At 34.2% G+C, this 22,554-nt stretch overlaps 1 protein-coding gene across 6 annotated transcripts; it reads right to left on the bottom strand.

The window, feature by feature from the left end:
* LOC109332680 (protein PHYLLO, chloroplastic) lies at nucleotides 1,200–21,426 on the bottom strand. Of its 6 annotated transcripts, none has more exons than XM_019567695.1 (27): nucleotides 21,062–21,426; nucleotides 19,778–19,986; nucleotides 16,748–16,865; nucleotides 16,456–16,572; nucleotides 14,921–15,022; nucleotides 14,032–14,091; nucleotides 13,843–13,911; nucleotides 13,045–13,149; nucleotides 12,772–12,966; nucleotides 12,347–12,445; nucleotides 11,474–12,040; nucleotides 11,094–11,318; nucleotides 10,511–10,813; nucleotides 9,806–9,873; nucleotides 8,670–8,828; nucleotides 7,422–7,547; nucleotides 7,201–7,332; nucleotides 6,962–7,079; nucleotides 6,159–6,314; nucleotides 5,615–5,857; nucleotides 5,372–5,539; nucleotides 5,093–5,236; nucleotides 3,928–4,389; nucleotides 3,076–3,369; nucleotides 2,670–2,827; nucleotides 2,456–2,563; nucleotides 1,200–1,698 (listed from the first exon to the last, which is right to left on the bottom strand). In XM_019567695.1, exons 1-27 carry the CDS (start codon nucleotides 21,398–21,400, stop codon nucleotides 1,452–1,454), a joined length of 5,091 nt encoding a protein of 1,696 aa, XP_019423240.1. In that variant the 5' UTR covers nucleotides 21,401–21,426; the 3' UTR covers nucleotides 1,200–1,451. The 6 variants fall into 6 exon arrangements, 5 of the variants coding, with proteins under 5 accessions (XP_019423240.1, XP_019423241.1, XP_019423242.1 ...); XR_002105916.1 differs by lacking the exon at nucleotides 1,200–1,698 and adding an exon at nucleotides 1,744–2,076 and having other exon boundaries at nucleotides 2,111–2,563; XM_019567696.1 differs by lacking the exons at nucleotides 19,778–19,986; nucleotides 21,062–21,426 and adding an exon at nucleotides 17,076–17,372.

The following is a 22,554-nucleotide window of genomic DNA, read 5'->3' as shown; positions in this document are numbered from 1 at the left end:
ATTAAATAGAGAGTAATTAACAACACTTTGTTCTTCCATTTTACTTGTTATTCAATCACTTTCATATTTATGCACTATCTACTGTGTTTTAAATTAACTAATGGCCAGCAAGACCATATCCTATTCCTTCATTTGGTTTAACCTGATCATGAATGAACTTAAATTTGGTCAGATTTCATTACATAAGGGACAAACGTGACCCAGTCCGATATATCCTATAGTCATCCATAACTTCTGTTTATTTACATGTGTCGGTTCAATTGTGTACAAATAATGATATTTTTTGGGTCAAAATAGATAATGCATTTTGTTACAACAAACTATCTATTAATATAATTTCATATTTTCAATTGTTTTTGCTAGTTATTTAGGGTATGCATAAATAAATGATTTGAGTCACAATGTGTATATCATTTTATATGTTATTGATTCTCTAATCTTTTCATCATTTATACATACATGTAAATAATTGTTAACAAAATATCTACATATATTAGATCATATGTCAAATTACATGTTCATAACAATAATTGAGAATTTTTTTTTAAAATGGGAAAACATTATATTTAACAAGTCTAAGATTGATTTCATGTTCAAAAATTAACTCAATCAACATTTAGGATCAGGTTAGTCTTCGAATCTAAATCGAGTATTTATGACCACATAAGGGACAAAACCAACCTATTCCTATTCCTGATGCACTTTGGATTGGCCTTTTCATGGATGTTGTTAAGGTTTGCCTTACACCAAGAGGCAAAGATTCTGTTTGTGTTGTTATGGACATGTACTAAAAACAGGGGCACTATATTTCTGTCAATGAGACTAGTATGTTATGTCAAGAAGTATTGTGTATTTGTGTTGGATCATGACACTAAGTTCTTGAGCCATTTTTGGAGGAACTTGTGGAACAAGTTAGGCATAGTTTCTCTACTACCCCACTTATCATTGGCAAGTAGGGATGGTAAAAAAAACTCAACCCATGAATACTCGTTATTCATACGGGTACTGACAAATAGGTGCAGGTATGAGCACAGATAAGCAATACCCGCTGGCCTCGTCGCCATCCCCATCCAAAGCAGATGTGGATAAATAGAGCCAGTAAACCACATCTTTCTACCTAGCTAACCATATACCCTGCTGATAGCTATATCAATTATAAACTTTAACCCAACAAACACTTCTTTCTAGTATAGATCAACTAATTTTAATGATCTTATCAAATAAGTTCATGTCAGCTAATAACAACTTGGCTAAAAACAAATATTCAGCTTAACCAGCTGACAGAAACTATCAACTAATCGAAACTCAGCTGTTTTTAGTGCTAACATTCATAAACACAAAAGAATCATTACTGCTTACAATGTAATGTCTGAACTTGCATAAAGCTACATTAATTAAGAAGTTGCATCATCTTCTGATCTTACAGTTGGAACATGCACCCTTTCATGGAATTACAGTCTTGTCATGAATTGTCTCAAGGCATCGATGATAGGTAGAGGGTTTTCCAAATGGGCAGCATGACCGCATTTGGGAACCTCAAACACCTCATGGATGCCATTCCCTTCTTCATGCTTACTTCCCAAGTCAGAGCAGAGTGTTTTCATCATTGCTTCTGCAATTTTCTTAAACTTCATGTCCATTTCTCCGTGTACGATAAGAAGAGGTACTTTGCAATTCGGCAAATCTTCCCACAATGACCTGCCATTCACAGAAAAATAAAGATATAACAATTCCATGAGTCCTTATGATTGTGTCAAATGTTGATTATATTATTTACAGGTATACATTAACTGCAGAAAAGACCAGGAATTACTGATTCATTACTGGCTTTATTATAACAACAGATAAAATCAATTCAACCGGATCCAATCTTCAGATTCTCCACTAAAATAGTTCGAATTTTATAGATACCACAGATCATGGTTACCTTGAATTTGAAACAACCTATTACCTATATTACATTCATTTATTTATAATCAAAATCTATATAGAGTAAGAACTACACTATTTCTTTAATTTATGCATTACTTCCTTTTTTGGGTGAAACAAACGTTACTTCTGAGTGCAGTAATGATCCTTTCCACCACCACATACAAACATCATGGAGATCCTTTACCTATATTTTAGGCAAGCATCTGTTTCTCCTAGTCTATATAATATAAATTCTTGTGATGTTTTATCATTCAGTCATATAATAATAATATTTATCTTTTTTCTATTCAAGTCAACTAAGGAAACATATAAAACAAAATAAGGAAAAAAATAACCCAAATACGGACACAAGATATTTGGGTTTCACTACTCTGCAAACCTAATCAAACGCAATAAAAGGCATATTAAGAACAGAATAAAATACTGCGGATGCAAATTTGAATCTCATCAACCACATGGAGATTCCCATGTGGCTAAGATGCTAATGCTGAAAAATGAATTAGTCAAAATTTAATTGGCGTACGGCTGCCTTCCTATGCTTAATCCAGATAGCATCTTTGCAAGACTCTGCATGCCATCATGTTGCATGCGACTAGCAATGATTCGATTGAAATGGGGATGGCTTCTTAAGCTGCTCGATTAAAAAACAAATGAGAAAGGATCAAAAGTTTTAACAACAAATCAGTATGATAAGAAAAAACAATGCACATTCGAGAGATTTAAATTGAAGAGGTCACCTTTTCCACAGTGCTCCCGCATACCAGGAATTGAGAAAAGGTTGTAAACCATGGGCAATGACAGAGCGTGCTCTGGAATCATCTTTAGCTGCACGAATTTTTCTTGATAATTTATCTTTTAAGCCAGGGCTCCCAGATATTAGCACAGCTCCCATTGTCTGAGTGATAGATGTTCAAATTGTTGATCAACACTCAAGAAAACTTAAAAACAAAACTTGTAACCCAGAATTTTTCTATTTGTGTGTAGAGAATTTCTTTTAGCTTCCATTGCTTTATAGAGGTTGCAATATTCAATTCCTCTGTTTTAGGGATTACCAAAACTATGGATACACACAATGAGTATAGACATAAAATCATAGGAATATCAAGAAAAACAAAGTAATAAAACTGAATATCACCATTATACCTTACTAGTAAATCTCAGTGCCATGTACAAAGCAATCCTTGCTCCCATTGAATACCCCACTAGTGTAACTTTTGCTGGAGTTATTTGATGGATTAGTTTTTGTAATACATCAGCAATTATCTCCATTGACCACAATGGCTCCTCACCAGTATCCTTAGCACAATCTACTACTGATTTTCCATGACCAGGAAGGTCAAATGAAATGCATCTTGATGATCCAGAAAAGGTCTTCATGATGGTAATCCAGTCTTCACCGGTCCCAAGAAATCCATGAAGAAATACTAGTACATTATCCTACATTCATTAAATCAGACTGAATTAGATTGGTACTTAGGAAGCAAACTTTTTTCTGAGGTGAGCACTTTAACAAGATGGAGCATTTTTACACATCTTTAAAATAGATTCGCCTTAAAGAGAAAGTAAAGACAAAAACCTTGGAACATGTAAAATCTAATCATACTATGTGTCTTTGGTCTTGTTCAATAATTAGCCCTTTTCAATCATACAGTAAACTAAATAAAAAACTAGGGTTTCCACCCATCCACATTTTCAGTCAGTTGAAGTTATGCTCTTAAAGAAATCAGGAATCCAAAGATATAAACACCTATAGTTTTCTGTTCACTATATTCGTTTATATTTTCTGCTCTATATAATGCAAGATTAAAATGTGTGCATAAGGACTTGAGGTCCATGATAGATATCCATTTCACCATCCTAAAATTCTGAATCTAAATTATTGAGTAAATATGCCAGGACAGTGAACCAGGATATAATTCAGTAATCAATGGTAATTTATTAAATTTTAAGAACTTAAATAAAGCTAATGTTGATATTGGAAACTCCTAAACTTACATTTGTTTTTTGGCCAGTCTCAAAAACTTCAAAAGAACAAGAAAAACTGTTATGCTCTACTTTCAATTGGTACCGACGAACTTGCTTCTCAGCAATAATATTACTGATGACATTTTGGTTGACTTGAAAATCATGCAGGAGTCGACTAGCATCTGCCACAGATGCTCCAACAAAACCACTATGAGGACTACAACCAATCAAAAGAGGATTAGCTGCTACATCCTCCTTTAGCCAACGATAGGTTCCTAAACCGTGAGCTACGGAAGGCACTTTCCGGTCATCTAACACTTTGAATGTACTTAAACTCAGCAATTCAAGATAACTAGCAAAAAGAGTATATGCAGCTAGACTTATACTGCTTTCAAATGCAGCACTAACAACAGCCACCTTGCCCAGCCGGTGTGCCCATTGTGCAATTAATGCTGCATTTTCAAATCCACCAATGGCACTTGGCTTGATAACCTGAAAATTTGATATAAAATTCTAAGAGAGGATTTTACATTTTGTATAGACAAAGTCATCAACTCATTTTTCTTCTTTTCGAAATGAATATTGCATACTCCTAATAAGGGATCATGCAAGATGATTCTGTTTAATCTAATTAAGAGATTATCCAATCTGTATCACAGCTATAAACAAATGTCTTCACGACTCCAGCTTAGCCAGTATCAGCATAAACATGAAGGTTGTGGTCAATAATAATTATTTTGTTTGTAGACTGTATGATTCATGAGGAACAATAAAAAGGTACATATATGGATAACTTAGCAAGCTTAATTTGGAGACTTTATCAAAATAAATCCAAATATTATGATTATCTGAATTCGAAAGAAAAGTGACATTGCAATTTGATACTTTAACTTTACTATTTTGATTGTGTAAAAAGAATGCCGCACATAATATATGTTGAAAGTTTTGGCTAAGACAACCAAAACTATTGGCATATTATAGAAAATTGGATATGAAACTTTGTTATTAGCTAATACAATAATCTAATGCACCTATTTATACCAGGAACTAGGTCAAATACTAGTACAAGTACAATACAAGCCCCAACCCACTACTAATAAGACTATTAACCTAATATCTTCAAGCAATAACAATATCCAAATAAATTAAAGCTACCAGATCCTTAAATATCTAATTAAAATTCATATGTACTTACAACAGCGACTATTCCTGGATGTGTAAACTTTGCAAGCTTTTCCAGGGGATTTTCTTGAATTTTATCCACGGTTTCATCTAGGGCAACAGGTAAGCCACTTTCTTCACAGAACTTGAGAATATCATCTTCATTCTGAACAGGCTCCTGCAAAGGGGACATTGAAATCAAGTGATTAATGCTTCACAAACATGTGTCAAAATATAATTTAGTGGAGACTAGAAAGAAAAGCTGAACTGTAAATCCAAAAATTATGAAAAGTGTCTGTTTTTGTTAATCTACCTCAATATACTGCAGGTTGCAATCCTTAACCAAAGAGCTGAATTCCATAGCTTCTTCATAAGTCCATTTTCGGTTTGCATCTGCACGGATGATGATCTGGCCACCAACTTTCTTTCTCACTTCTTGTATTAATATAGCATCTTGCACTGGATTACCCCTTCGTGCAACCTGTGTAGCAATATAACCTAATGGCATTCTAGCTTATTCAAAAATCAGTCTATATAACAATGGAAGACTAGCTACCTTCAGTTTGATAGCAGAAAATCCTTCCTCAACTAGTGTGGCAGCAACATTAGCCACTTCTGTTGGAGATGGATTTGAATCAATTAGCGCACAAATCTGAGCTTCTAATGAACTTTGACATTTGTCATTTTCATTTATTGGGGGATGGAGTATGTTCAACATGTTGGAGCCTTTTGCATCAGCTATGGCATTAAGAATGGCCATTTCCAAACCACATCTAACACTGGGAAAAATAGAAGATGGCTGTATGACAGACAATAGCAACATTAACATCAACAATAGCCATTTCGAAATCAGAATTTGATATAATACTCAGGAAGCGGTTGTTTGAAAAGTTTAAATTGATAGGTTGTAGGAGCACATTTACGAAATGTTTTCTACTCATTCTGTTTTTGGTGAACCCACATGACACAAAATGCTAATGTTATGGAATTTTTGACACAATGTCGATGAATCCATCAATTAAAAAAATTAAGCTGTTAGGCATAGTTTTGTGAGGGTTTTTTAAATTCATAAAATAACTAATGCAGATTAGATAGCTTACCAAGATGCCCAACTCATTCCATATCCAATAAGAAAATGAACCCTTCAATAGAGAGAGAAAACCACCAATATCGACATGCTCCATAACATGAATAAGAAACCTAAGTTGATATTCTGCATCAACCAGATTTTCCCTGTGGATTTCAAGAGGTGCAACCTGCTTGATGCCAATAATGCATAAAAGGTAGTTTTTAGAGAGTATAAGAAAACTTACAGGAAATAGAAACAGAAATGGATAACAAAAAATGGATCCTTACATAAAAAAAGAGCTAAAAAGTTTCAACTGAAGACCCATTTACCACTCATTTGGATAATTCAGCTCAAGAATGCATAATGATTAATCATTCTTGAACTGGGAGAACCATAGGTGATTAATGGGTCCTTAAGTATAAATTTTACTATCTACTCTTTATGCAACTTTCCAAAAAGATATGCTGTCAGCACATTAACAAAGAAAAAATAACATATTTAGCGGCTTCATGTAAGTTGTTTTTCCTCATGTCAACAACTGAATCCAGTAGAAGGATCAGGCACGTGCCACAGTGGATAGAGAATGAGAGAATTTTGTGTAGGTCTCTTCTAAGGCTTGGGGCTAAACCTTTGGGTTGAATCATCTCCCTTTCTTCTTACTTTCATGGTATTCCAAGAATTTTCCCAAATCACTACAATGGAGGGGATTAAGACATAATACACACATCTGGTTTCTGTTTATTTTTTTCCATTCCTATCAGACTATTAGTCTATTTATCAAGTACTTACTATCTTAAGATATGAAAGATGATACAATATCAAACTAATACCAACCTCACCAAAACCAACACTTCCATCTGCAAGGATTATAGATAAAATAAATCCTTCTCTGTACAATTCCTTTAGATTATTGTAGTCAGAAGCAGATGTTGGTGGAGCACTTAGTGCAATTCTGCCACAGAACCATCACAGATAAGAGAAGCAAAATAGTAAAATAATAATACGGAAGTAAAATAAACAAAAATAAGTAGTGACTTAGTAGATCAAAATCTCAGCATAAGGTGAAAACTCACCTATATTTTAAACACTCCACTTTACGAATTCTGTTCAAATAAAGCTCATCTCCTGTAGAACCTCGACTGAAAGGCACTGAGAGGAATCTTCTGGTATGTTGTGCAGTTTGGAGGGCGAATTTTTTCAAAACACTGAGTCAAGTTACAAAGGCGTCAGCAATGAGGAAATAATCTATTGATGTATAACAAAATCTTGCATAAGAAGCAGTCAACCTATAAACCTGTGAAAATTGGAATTGGCCTCAATGGAACTCTCAATCTCAACCAAACAATCCATCTTTTCATGTTGAACTACACACAAAGCTTCTTCAAGTTCAGCCTTTGTCTTCACATGTAAATGTTTAATACTGCAAGTACATTGATTTTTTTTTCCTCAGGAAGGGTGGGACTGGTTAAGCATGGACTATCAAAATCACTAGGAACATTATTTCAAAGAAAATACATAATTTTCGGGTTATTTACTTGCCATTATATATATATAATGCATTTTTGTGAATAGTTATGCTGAGACCTATTACACAAGAAGAATAATGCCAACTACTCTCTTTTCAGTAGTTGCTTGATCAAGTGTATAGGCTAAATTCCGAGCTATGGCACAATGTTTCTGGAAGTTATTATGGATGAAGATTATATTTGATGATCTTACAATAAAGTATGAAGGTCTTAGGAAGCTGTTTTGTGACAGTAAATCTGCAAATGACATTGCTAATAATTCGGTTCAGCATGATAATACAAAACACATTGAGATAGACCAACATTTCATCAAGTAGAAACTGGATAGCAGATTGGTAGCAGGGGTGGACCCACTCAAGTCATAGTGGGGGCAAATGGCCCCACTAAATTTTGGAACCTTTCTACTATGTGAAAATATTGCCATTGATTGATAGTAACTGCATCAGTTCCTTCGGGAATCCAGTTGGCAACTAAGGGGGAACCAGAGAGAGGTTTCAAGATCTTACTAGTAAGGTTAGAAATGATAACCATTCACAAGCTCGAGACTGAGTGTAAATATAACATTTTGTAAATATTTGTATATTATGTAGTTATCAGGATAATTATCTCTTTCCTTATTTTATACTATTTTTAGGATTTTTTATTTATTTCTTGCTGCCCATATATATATATATATATTAAATCCTTGTAAAGGCATTTTCGACATTCACAAATAATATCCAACTTTTTCCATTCCAAGTTTACAATATATTTTTTTATAGGCAAAGTTTTATTAAAGGGGAGGGGGAGAACACCGTTGTCGGGGTTTGAACCCAGGTGCTCACACTTAATGTCCTGCAACTCTACCAACCGAACTGTCTTTTTTTCTAACTAGAATCAATTATAGAACAAGAAAATGGAAATAGTTAAATCAACAAGCAAGCAGAGAAAGGCAGTGATATGACAAAAAGAAAATAGAATGATGGATGATTAACGAATTTTTGTGCATAATTCCTGCCAAATATTTAGATTCATACCCATGTGCTGTGCATAGTCCATGGATCAAAATGTTATGAGACGTGTAGAAATATTGATGCATTATGTTGGGTTCAACTTTATCTGCCAAGGGAAGAAGACTGAAAATTGCACCTCCATGATTATTTACCACAAAAATCGTCATTGGTTTCCGCAGTTTCCTAAAAGTTGACATATTTCTATATATTAGCTAGGAATTGTAAGTTTATATGCAATAATGATAAATTCTAGATTTATTAAACAATAAATACACAGTAGATAATAAATACTTTTGTAACAAAGAAATAAGACAGTTTCAAGTTTATGTGTGAACATGACCTTCCATTAGACTATTCAAACAATATATACGTAAACCTTCACTATGATTCATAGAAAGGGTGCAAACCCATGATTCACATAATCTAGACATGTTGCCAAGACAGGGGTTGATGGGAAATTGAATTATGTCCTTGCAGCAAGACCAATATATGTCTTGAGCAATGGCATGCTGAATTTTGTGAATTACTATGTTTGAGGACTGTATGGGATGCTCTTACATTAAGACATCAAGCACCTATGAAGCTATTTTGTGACTATAAATTTGCCATTAGAATTGCTCATCAAACCTTGAACATAATAGAACTATACACATTGAAATAGACTGACACTTCGTTACGGATAGTTTAGATTATTGAATAATAGATTGCTCATAGAAAGTTGTATGGATCTTACAAGCAATCCAGAATGATAGATATCTATTGACCAGCATGAGAAGGAGTGTTATCAGACTTCCCCAGTCCCACAAATTTAATACCTATGTAATTGTATGCGACAATTGTCAGGTGGATATTAGGACATATATTATTTGTCTTTATTTTTATTTTAGGCATGTAGTTAACACTTAGTCTATGTAATGTAGCAATGTAGTGAAACCTTGTATAGATAAATAATTCAGAAATAATATTCAGCATTTACTCTCTTTCAAGTATAATTCTTTTATGGATATATAAACTCTCCCGAGAGCTAAATCTCTCTCAAGCAATTCAGTTACTCTGCTTTTTCAGTTTCCAGTATAACAACATACGAATAACACATGTTTCTAAAAAAATAATGAATAGACCTAATACTGAAAGAGGAAATTTGGTATATAATTTCCTACCTCTGCTTCAAAATAGCCAGACCATTTGTATCATGCAGTAAAGAAATATCTCCAATAACAAAGGACACCTGAATGATATTAAGGAAGTAAAATAAAATTGTGAAATGAAATAGTAAAGCATAAACAAACAACAACCCAGCTGTAATCCCACTAGGTGGGGTCGGCTACATGGATCGAACAACACCATAATGTTCTATCATAAATCACGTTCATTGACAAAGCATTGATCTCTAAATCTTTCCTAACCATTTCGCCTATGGTTTTTCTTGGCCTCCCTTTTCCCCTAGTAATTGGACTAACCTCTGTTTAATCTACTCTCCTTATTGGGGCCTTTTTCCGTCTCCTCCACACATGTCCAAACAATACGAGCAGCATTTTACCATGTGCTCAATTTAGTCTTCCTAGTGTACACTCTGTTCACTAATGGGCCGCTATCATATTCAGTCTAAGTCTTATTCTATGCCACCATTTTAGAGAAGTTGATCCTTATTTTTTAAAAGTGGAGCAACACAAGGACTTTGTAGGAGATCACTCATCCTAGATCGACTTTTGCTCAATCAAATATTTTGTGTATTCTTTCATGTATATAATCCAGAGTCCAGACTACTGAGAGAAAACTGTCTCAAAGCAATTCAGCAATAATCTGAGTTATCACTTCATGTGTGTGTTTGTGTAAAATGTACAGATCGGAAAATATAAACATACCTTTTTGTTGCATCCTACGGCAAAACCAATGGCTGTGCTGAGCAAACCATCAATACCACTAGCCCCCCTATTAGCAGCCACCCTTATCAAGTTAACTGGTATGTCTAAATTTAACATGACAGATGTAACACTTCTGTTGCATATGGACCAACTATGCCCATACATATCTGCATCACGAATTGGCATGCTGTTACCAAGAAAAAGAGCAGACTCGGAGGAAAGAGATTTTGATATCACATGTGCAACATAAGGTTCAGTTAAGGAGCATTCAGCATTAATTTGAAATTGTATCTCCCAATCAACCTGCAAATTAAAATGTTATGAGAGAATGTTTACTAGAAAAAGGCTAGTGTTATCCAATATCAAGGCACTATTACCAAGCACAGACAAAAAACCCAAAGTATACTCATCCACTATCATCGGACAATATTTTAATGGAAAAGATTGGCATCATTAGAAATGCTTTGAAATGATATTAAACTATACATATGTTACAGCAGGAATACATCAGATTAGATGTAAAAGAAATAATTGTCAAAGTCAATGCAAGAATTAGTAATTCTTCATTTCTTCAAATTATTACCATTTTACTCAACAACTGGAGGGAAGTGCCCCACATGCACACTGTCCGCGGAACTGTAGCCTTCATTAAACAAGCCACAAAATCAACAATGGTAGTTTGTATCCGATGGGTTATAATGTGTGATGGATCATGACGAAATGGATGTTTGTCAACCATAATATATGAAAAGGGAGCACATTCCTCAAGAACTTGACAGATCCGTTTGCTAGTTATCTTGCTTCCTATCTGCTCCACATACAAAAAAGCAAAAGAAACAAGTACCATTGTCTAAGTATCATGTCCAAAAATGAATATGCAGAAGCGAAAGTTATTAAAATAAAAATTGAATTATGGTAGGAAATAGACAGGGAATTGGAAAAAGATAGGTGAATAAGTTGTACCTGAATAACAAAATCGATCTCTAACCAGCCCTTAACAGAATCTGAGAGTAGAGCATGATCCAGATTATCAACAAATATAAAGTTTCTTTCAATATCAGGAAAAGAAGTTGAAAGCTTTTTCAGACGCAGCCCTGACAAGATATCTGCCACAACAGGCCACCGGAGGTGTTTAGCCAAAAGAAGAGCAGCCCACATCTCATCCTCTGTATGGATTGCACCATATAGTAGAAGACCGCGGTTGGCTCTTTGAATCAGATTTAAAACTTCAACTATTTCTCCATGACCATTTATACAAGTCTGAGATAATGGCATATGAATATACTTGGTAAATGGTTCAGCATTAGTCCTCCAAAAGTCTAACCCCTTTAAGCAGCTTGACATCCATCCAATAGGACTGCTTTCCAAAGGCTCTCTGAAAGGGCAATTAATATGCACTGGACCACATGGTGAAGAAGTTGCTCGATGTACTGCAGAATCAAGAGTAGTAAGTACCATCCTTGCAGGGATCTGATCACTGGGTGGAGGGAGATTGAAGAAAAATCTCACAAAAGAACCAAAATGATTCACCTGATACATAAATGCAATGTCTAGATTGAGTAACCAAGGAAAACATGAACATGTAGATATTCCTTCATTTAAAACAATTAATCTACATGCCAGTCCAACTAATTTCAATCTAATTAAAATAATCATAGCATCTAATCTATTAGAGATGTAGACTGAAGTTAATAATAGATAGAGTTAGAGGTAGTTAAGCAACAGTGCAAGCTGTCAGGTTGGACCCCCCCCCAGTTAGGAATTATATAACCATAAATGAACTGAATGATATTTTCACATACAAACGCTATATTTATAAACATCAATGGTTTCAACCTGATCAATAGCTTGGTTTGCACCACAATCCAGCAGCTCTGGAGGTCGATCTGCTGTAAGTAAAACAAGTGGTACAAAATCTTGACTAGCTTCCACAACCTGCACGTTGTACTCACTTAAAGAGATCAAAAATCTTATTTGTATATCAACAAACTTGAAATGCATATACCTCAAGAGAATGAAAACTGAGTGGTTAAAAATATTTAAAAATGAAAAAACAACACTGCAAAGCTACCTATGGTTGAACCAATCGAAATACCACAAAGAACCCTAAACTTGATTATACAATAAAAATCCAAAACAATGTCTTAGTGGAAGACCACAGAATGATGACAAGCAGGAAGAAGGTTTTACCTCTATAGAATCAATAACTCATTATGCTTTTAAAAAATTCACGTCATTTAAAGAATATTAATGGAACTCACAGCAGGAAGAAGGTTTGAAACTGCAGTGCCTGATGATGTTATGACTACTGCAGGAATGTGAGATCCTCTTGCATATCCAACAGCATGAAATGCAAGTGAACGCTCGTCAAAGCATGAAATACAAGTGATTAACTCATGACTTGAAGCAGCAACAGCAAGTGGGGAAGACCTGGATCCAGGAGCTACACAAAAATACTAGAAGAAAGAATGAATCAAACTCTTTAATCACATGGGTTCATAGCAGATTTCTAATGAGTTATCATATCACCTCACCGTCAAACCAAGTCTTGAGCATTCTTCTACAATAAGTGATGCCCAAACAGCATTGATATTGGCACTTTTATTGAGTGAGTGCAATAATTTATTGGCATGATCCAACTGACAATTAGAGAGAGACATAATGTGAACAATATTAAGCCAAGTCTACTCATTCTAGCATTGTTAAAATAAATCCTCATGTTCTTCCTACTAGAATAAAAAATAAATCTGAGATGTTAGGGAAGCAGCCGAAAATACCTTGGCTAGTGAATAAGATTTCGTCTAATCCATTGTAAAAAGGGACCAAATCTCCCAAAGGACTTTTTCACAACCTTCAAAAAACCAGATTCCTAGGTTTTTTCCAAAACATTTTCTTATTTAAACTGAATTTGATATAAATTTGTTCTTAAAAATTCCAACTTGGTTTTTTCTAGTTCCATTTTTTCCAGACCTTCTCAATCCTTTTATTATTCTCCTTTCACATTTAGCTAGATTGAAGAATTTTTGTTGGAAATGATAAAGTGGTAGAGACTACTCATCCATCCAAAAGTCAACGAGAATTCCAACTCATCAAGTTTATAAGTTTGAATATTTAGAATTGTTTTTAAATTAGTTTTGATCTAAATTCAGCTTAAGTTTGAACTAGTTCATTTTAGTATGGGCTTATGCAACTGGTTCCATCTTGTGTCATTTTAAACTAGTTTTGAAAGTTTCCAAAAAAACTCTAATATTTTCTTCCAATGGTTTCTAGTAGATAAACAAACAAACGCTAAATGTACACTTTTCCCTGATTACTGACATAATAATATTTACCATGTTATTTGAAACAGTAAGGGTCGCTGAAAGTCTGACACAGAATTGACTAGAAGATGGAGACTCTTTCTGCAATAAAAGTGAAGGAAAATAGAAATGTTAAACCATGCAGAGAGTGCGGGAACATATTCAGGTGGAAAAAACAAAAACAACCAAGTTAAAGAAATTTGTTCAGTAAAAAAAGGATACCAGTTCCATGATGTTACCCACACTTTCTCTTTCTCCTGGTGCAATAGTGTTCATGTAGACCTAGCAATTCATGTAGATAAAAAATGGAACAACATACAGTCAACAATCAACGGACTCAGCAGTTAGCAACTTCCGGGTAAGCTTTTAGTTGAAATAAACAACAATAACCAACAACCAAGCTTTTGGTTGAAATGTCTCTAGTAAAATTACAATATCTTGTATTTGTTGTATGTGTTGTTTGGGTAGACTATTTCTTACCTTACTTTCGCTATTTTTTAGATCAATAATTAATTATTTCTCCTTGGTATAGATGACGTAAATCCTTCAGGGGAATAAATATTCAGTCAAAATAATATTCTGTCTTGCATCCATTGGTATCTTTTTATGGATCAAGAAAAGTCAACCACTCTACGCAGAAACTGGAATAGGAGCTTACACGGATATACTAATTTAAAAGAGATAGGAAAACAATAAAGATAGGAAACACCCAAACATTTCATAGGAGCAGCTTATTAATTTCAATTTTTAACAAAGAATGAATGAAAGGATATAGAAAGAGGTAGAATTCTTTTACAATAATGATAGTGAACGCAGATACCTTTAAGCAAGAAACAGAGAGTGAAGCGTCTATACTTTTCCTTAAATACAAACTACAAAATTCAATGCCTTGCAGCTGATATACTCAGTATTCAAATAAATGTAAGCAAATATTATAATAAAATAGTAGTTTCCATGCATTAACATTTAACAAGAACCATGGGAAAGGAAACTCGGGAGACAAATATAAACTTACAGTAGCAAGATAAACAAATATTGGCAGTTAAGGATGTAAGCAATTATCAATTTTGGCAAGTAAAACTTACATATTAGAAAATAAAAGTATTTATACCCGAGAAATAGATTTATCTTCAACCAAATTGAGTTTTCTAAGGGCAGCTGTAGTGCATTTGGATTTCTGTGCATCAGTGGTAGAGCAGATATGAGATATAACCTGCACAGGCGGAAATATTAAATCAACCACGGGTACAAAAGGAAGTAGACAAATGTGCAGCAAAAGCACCTTTAGGTCTGAGGCCAAAGCCTCCAACTAATAAGGAGACAGGAGAAGAGATTTTTTTCATGTATTAACTCTCCTAAAAGCTTAAGTAGTTTGGTAAAAGCACCTTAACAATATTTGTTTTACAATTCCATGATAAATTTTTCCTCTCCCTCTTGAGTCGAACTAGGATCTCGATTTTGACAACTTTGCCATTAACCAACTCTAAAAAACTTAAGCTTTTGAAGGGACATGAAAGTTTTTTCTTATACCTCAAACTTCTTTTAAGTACTCCAAAACATGAAGTGTGCGATTAATAATAGTTCATTGAGAAATCAATTGTTTAGACTTTTAAACAAAACAAGAACTTGTTCAGAAAGATCTGAATTTATAAACTTGTGAGAACATCACTCCCTTGATTTTCTCATTAGCAATTAGTACTTGGATTTTACTCACTTAAATGCACCCTGGATTTTACTCTTAGATACCACTTGGATTTACTCTCTTATGTGCACCCTGTATTTTGTAGGAGCTGAATCCATGAGATGAATTCAATAAGTAAAAAAATAGTAAATAATAAAAAAAGTTTGTGTGTATAATAGACGCCAATTTCCATAGCCAGACACTTCAAGTGTATATAATGTGATAAATAATATGATAGTAATGAGAGAAATAGGCTTAATAAATAATACGAAACTGGTATCAATCTGATGAAATAATAATGTGATGCAAAATACTACCTAATAATCCTAGGCCAATTCTATTTACACCCACAAGAAATCTAGTAACACTCAGCTTTTACATATTTTTCACCCTAAATTCCCAAAATATCCTATTTATCTTACACACATTCCCAATCCATTTCTGATACCCACACCCAAAAATCCTTACACCCAAACCAAACAGCCAGTTGCACACCCACACCTCGCGTTAGCACCATTCAACAAGCATACACTGTAAGCTTCTGGTTGAACGGACCAAAATGCATCATAACATGATAAATGAGTGGGTGCAACTTTATATAACCAGGGGTGCAAAAAAATATTAACTATAAGGGTAATATATACAAAACGATTTCAAGGTGAGCATCTGCACACCCTCATGTATGAGTGGGCTCAGCCACTGGCTAGGTGTGAGTAGACTTTTTGTAGGCGTGAATAGAGTTGGACAGATGACTACATTTTTTATCAAAGGGAAAGGGTAGAAGTTCAGTGAGCAACAACAATGCAAATGTCCCCTCAATACATGCTCATCCTAAAGTTTTGTTCATTAAATTTGGTGTCTTTAAAGCACCAAAAGTGTTTGCAATTATATTGGCAGTAGGATATTGGCATTGACAGATAAACTGAACAAAACCCTTAAAAATATAACAAAGGCATGGCAGGCACCTGGTTTAGAGAAACTTCAAGAGAATGCAAAGCTTCTTCAAAAGTAGAGGGGGAAAAGTCATCCCATGCAAGTGTCACTATCAGAATGGAAACAGTCTCCATCTCATCTAACTCGATCTATCATGACAATGTTTACAATTTAACATCTAGTTTGGAGACCATCAAATCAAACAAGATTATCAGTGGGATTATTAGAATACAAGGTTATGAAAGAAATGCAAGAGGGAGAATAAAGTGACATATAGTTAGCAATGTCTGTTAACTAAGGGCAATGACGCCAATAAACCTTAACCTGAGGAATGAAAAAGCAAAAAGAATGGTCCTCATAAGTCATGGAAACCAACTCATGATCTAAGTTGATATCCATAAAACCATAAGCCACTATATGGGTTGAATCAGTTGAGATGTGTCTGCAGACAAATAAATTAACTATTGGATCAGTTCATAAAAACTCAAAATGATAAAATAATACTTGAATGAAAAAGAACTGAATAGTATTATTTCTGAATCACTAGCTATCCAAGGTATGGTTACAACATATAGACTAAGACTTTTAACTACTTTCATACAATCTATAATAGTTACAAAACATTCTATTTTAATATGGGAATAACTGTTACAAGTTACAACACTCCCCCAAGCTAAGAAATGTATATTATCATTGTCGGCATGACAATGAGTACTTGAAACCTCTTTGTGGGTAGCCCCTTATTTAACACATCATCTAACTGGAACCAGAAAGAAGATGAATTATGGCAATCAGTTCCCGATCCAATTTCTCTTTGACAAAGTGTCAGTCTGTGTCTGTCTCAATGTGTTTAGTCCTCTTGTCAGGCTGAACCGAATTACAAGCAATGTTAATGCCATATCTGTTGTCACAAAAACAGTTGCATAGGACCTTCATACTTTATATAAGATCATCCAATATAATCGTCATCCATAGTAACTAACTGACTCCTTGTGCCACAACTTGAAATTAAGCATCTGAGCTTGAACATGCAAAAACATAAAGTAACCAGATGTTGACATTCTGGCAATGACTGATCCTGCATAATCAACATTGGCATACACCTCCATAGGTAGATTTCCATTTCGTCTAAATAATAACCCTCTTCCAAGTGTAGTTTAAAGACATTTTAGAATTCTGCCCATGGTGTGTAAGTGTCTCACTCTTAGGTCATGCATGAACCAGCTAACAACACTGATACTTATAGCATATGGTGATTATGGTCTAGTATGTGACAGCCATATCAAGTGTCCTACTAGTCTCTAATGGGAAAATGGATTAAGAGGAGGTTCCCAACAGCAGAACACACGCAACCCCATTGATCCACCTTAACTTCGCTCATCATGACTCTCAGATGGTCTGCAATTCTCAAGCAGTGTGGCTGGGTGGCACAACTCCTTCTCAAGAGCAAACTCTATTAAACGCATGAATGAAGAAGAAGCTGAATCACATTTTAGAGGAGATGTGGTCATCAATATTTTGTCCTCACATTAGAGCTTTGGTTGTCTGCAGAGTTAAGAGAAAAAAGAATTTTGGTTTGCTACTAAAGGAATAATACATTCACATGTTGAGAAAGAAAAGAATAATGGCTGGTGATGGGAAAGAAGTGCAACTGATGGTTGAATAAGGTGAACACGTGATGAGGAAATAATCTGACAATGGGAACGAAAAGTGTTTGGTGATGTTGTGTAGGCTTATGCTTTAGTGGAAGCCACTACATTTACGGTTAGTTGAGCACTTACTCTCTTTGGTAGAGGATGTTGTTCTTCTATCCACCCTGTGTTTCTTCTACCTTTGCCGTGGCTACCAGTTCTGCTGAATCTCACCCACCTTACAACATTAGATTAATTATTTTCAATAAGTTACTACCTCCATTCCTAAATAAGTGTCTTTTTAGGAAAATAATTTTGCTCTCATCTATCTGTCTCTTTAGAAAATCAAGGTAACATTATTATTTATACAACTCTACCTCTACCTAATTATTAAGGAACATGACAAGTGGAAATGAATAACTGTAATTATTATAGAGAAATAAAGTGGTAATGTTGTGAAATATACAAATTTAATACAAATAATTACATTTCTTAATCTGTGCACTAAAACCTTGAAAGACAGTGAAATAGGAAAGGAGATAGTAACTAGTTAGTTGCTTCTTCTGCTTTTAGGATGATGGATCAATAAGATAATGGTTAGATAATTGTAATATCATTTTTCTGCATTTATTGAATATTTTTAGGTGTCATTTAGTTAAAGTAACTACTTGGAGTGGGTATTACTTTTTATAGAAAATGGAGTGGAGTATCATATCCTCAAACCTGAAGGGGTGTGATTATAATTTACTTTTTTTATAGGCAAAGTTGTTTGATGAGGAGGGGGGAATTGTGTAGCTAGTAGGGTTTGAACCCAAGTGCTCACACTTAATGTCCATGTAGTAATACCAACTGAGCAACCCATGACTCCATTACATTAGAGCTTATGCCTCAATGAATACAGCTGTACATTTGGATTCATTACTGACTTTGAAAGGATAGCTTTTAAATGAGATTAACTCCAACAATTGAGACTAGGTGTATCCTACATGGTGCTTTCATGGGAACTAATCAAAACTTTCTGGTCATAACTCATAACTTATTTTTTTCTCATTTCCATTCAATACTTTCTTAATTCTTATCCCTATGCACTCCATTACCATTCAAATTCTAGTAGCCACATGTCTCCCAGGTCCAAGCTTGTTCTATGATGCTCCTAGCAGAAATTGCAGCATGTGATGCTCCATTTACATGGGCGATTGGATTTGCTTATATTTTGATCACCGGCTAAGAATTGAGAAGTGTAAAAATGAAAATGATAACATTGTCCTTGCTTCTTATCCCACCTCCAACCCCAACCTTCACCTACCACCACCACCCCCAACCACATTGCACCGGCACCAAACAACCTAAACATACACCTGCCCACTCCTCCAACAGCATCACCACCATTAATTCCGTACCAAATTTAAAAATAATAAAATACCTAGATTTACAGATGAAAATCTGTTTCAATTGCCCTTCATCAAAATTCAGGTTGTGTTGTGTTCCAGATTCTTTCTATCAGTCTTTGGCCCTGTTGGGAGAAACCATTTTGAGGAACTCTTGTTCATTTTTTCATATATATTTTCTTCTTGAGAAACTTATTTTCCTAGGGAGAGAATCGTAGGATCATCAGATGTCTCCTTATCATTTGTATCAAGAGTTAACAAATGCAAACTTGAATATCTAGCCATCAGAGATAAAAGCTATCACCAAAAGAGAATGAAAATCAGGTTAAGCTAACCTCCTTATCAAACTCTGGTTTCCGGGGGAAGAATGTGCAAAAGAAACAGCAGTACCAATGCCAAAAACTCCACGGCTTCCGTTCACATGAAGTGCCTTAAACGTCGGATTGTCCATGTTCTTAGAAACAAAAATCAAGGGAAACACGCCTGATGACTCTGGCTGACAGCAAAACCAACTCAACGCCTTTGGACTAGGCGGGACAGCCACCTGAACATAACCACATTCATATAATGATAACTCAGAAGAGAGCATCACTTCAAATATTACACCATAAATAACATTTGCCAAACTTCACCTACCATAGATGAGCTTATAGTATATAAAAATAAAAGAGAATAAAGTATCTCCTGGTATAAGAAGATGAGTTATTTCCTCCCGCCAGTAAAAATATAACATGTGTCTTATTTAATCATTTTCTACAAAAATATTTCTAAAACTAGACAAAATAGTACACATATCATACTTTTACTGCCGGAAGGAGATAAGTTATCTCCTAGCATAAGGAGACACTTTATTCTAAAAATAAAAACATTAACTTCATAATTTGGCCTTAGCAATGCACATACAAATATTTTTTAATGTGCACCAAGTTTATCCCCAGCCGATATCAGGAGACTAATACTTTCCGACTTTGAGGCATAATACTTTCCGACTTTGAGGCATAAAGACAACTAAGGGTCTGTTTGAGAGATTTTTTTTTGAAGAGTAATATAGGGAAGGAGAAGACTTTGAAGTCTTCAATTTCCTTTCATTTCCCTCCAAAAATCAACTCGCAAACACACCTTAAAGTAACTTTTGCACTTACAGCATAGTTGTTTCCTTTATAGTACGCTTAAGAACTCAATCATCTACCAAAAATATTCACATTAAGTCAATTAAAGTTGATTAACGTGTAGCACATGAAATGTGAAAACCAGCTTCAAAACGTGCCATGCCCCTCCCTTGAAAAAAATAATATTATGCATACAAATTTGCTTTCATAAAATATGAGTTTCTATATTTGCATTACAAATTCACAATCAACAAATTTCAAATTTAACTAACATTTCCATAACATAAAAATCCTTAGGGAATAGTATATGGGAATGGAGTATCTCCTGGTATAATGAGATAACCTCGTACTAGTGAAATCATGAGTCATATTTCATCATTTTCTATAAAAATATTTTAAAAAATAAACAAAATAGCATGTCACATTTTTACTAGCTAGAGGAGATAAGTTGTCTCCATCTCCTGATATGAGGAGATACATTATTCTCGTAGTATGTAAAGAGAGATAAACCTGAAACCTAAGAAATCCAGTAGAGGAAGGAGATGGTGATGCCTTCAACAATTGAAGAGCTTCCTTAATCTTCTCAAGACCTTCCTCCAATGTTAACGCCGGAGGTAGATTCCGTGTAACACAATTCTCGAAAACGACTTCGTTTTGGTCAATGTCGGTGGTTAGGAGTAGTGGACCGTGAAACCTCACTCCTCCTCTTCCGGTGACATGAACAGTCGGCGAGAATCTCCGAGCTCCGGCGAGAGGAGGAGGAGGAGGAGGAGGGAGGAGAAAGAAAGAGGTTGCAGAATTGCGGAGCATGAGGGATTGGAATGGCACTGCATGCATTGGTGAAATCATGGATAAGGTAACAATGAAAATGAAGAAAGAAGAAAACATGAGATTATATATATATAGAGCATTATCTACTTAGTTTGATTAAGTTTTTTAAACTTACCTCATTATAGTTATCAATTTTATATTTTTATATACATCTAATGATTTAGATCTACTTACTAATTCAAATAATTTGATTTCTCGTAGAATTGATAGCTAAGATAAGGAGTAAGTTTAAAAAAGTAGTACAAGTTCAAAAAAAGAAGGTTCCTATAATTCTAAAGAAGGATGCTAAATTACCAAAAGAAGTTCAAGGTTCCATTAGCGAGAGAGTTAGATAGGTGTCACAACTCAGAAAGAACTTTATCCATATTTTTGTTGGTGTCTCATAGGTATACTCGCATAGAAAGTATTCTTGTCGGAGTCGGAAACATCACGTGTATATAGGGTTAACTTTCTCAACAAGTATTTTTTCATTCATAAAACTCGAAATGAAGACCTTACTTAAGGATAATCGAACATGTACTACTTTAACCAACAAAATATAACGAGTTAAAAAAATTTACTCTTGAAAAATTATTAAATGAAAAAATTTAATATTTCACACCTCTATATATATTATGATTTTACACTAAAAAAATAAATATATTCAGGATTTAATTTATAACATAGTTTTGGGAGTGTAATAAAAAATGAAATTAAATGATGATCAAAGTTGATGATAAAATAGAAGGAGAATTACTTAACTCTTCTCAATCTGTAATAAATAAGTTGAATTTTGAGAATTTTTTTATATTAATTTTTTTTAATTTATAACATAGTTTTGAGATTTTTTTTAATGACAAAAGAAATATTAAATATATATTTTTAAATAAAAGTGTATATGTTTTTTCTAAATTAAATAGGAAAGCACTATATATAAAATATTAAAAACTAAATTACAAATCATTATTGATTACAATATTAAATACATAAATAATTAAAAACTAAATTTTTATTTTTTATTTTAATATTTCATTCATGAGCATCATTTCTTTATTGATTTTAAATACCAAAAAATGATATTCCTCATTTCCATACTTAAGTCACTATAATACCAACAATAAGTGACTTTTTTAGTAGAGACTCGAATATTTGTTTAGAATACTCGATTCGGAAGACTAACTACCCATAGATTT

The sequence above is a fragment of the Lupinus angustifolius genome, chromosome LG18 (assembly GCF_001865875.1).
Source record: "Lupinus angustifolius cultivar Tanjil chromosome LG18, LupAngTanjil_v1.0, whole genome shotgun sequence".
NCBI lineage: Eukaryota > Viridiplantae > Streptophyta > Magnoliopsida > Fabales > Fabaceae > Lupinus > Lupinus angustifolius.
Note: the sequence above shows the minus strand (reverse complement) of the source record. Positions and strands in the feature narration are given on the sequence as shown.

Bases quoted from the DNA above. Each gene is read 5' to 3' on its own strand.
- LOC109332680 (XM_019567695.1), bottom strand. From the start codon at position 21,400: ATGATTTCACCAATGCATGCAGTGCCATTCCAATCCCTCATGCTCCGC. The intron at 7,548-8,669 runs GTATGAATCTAA...ATGTACTTGCAG, and splicing joins GGACTATGCACAGCACATGG to TATTAAACATTTACATGTGA. The intron at 5,540-5,614 runs GTAGCTAGTCTT...ATTGCTACACAG, and splicing joins TTTCTGCTATCAAACTGAAG to GTTGCACGAAGGGGTAATCC.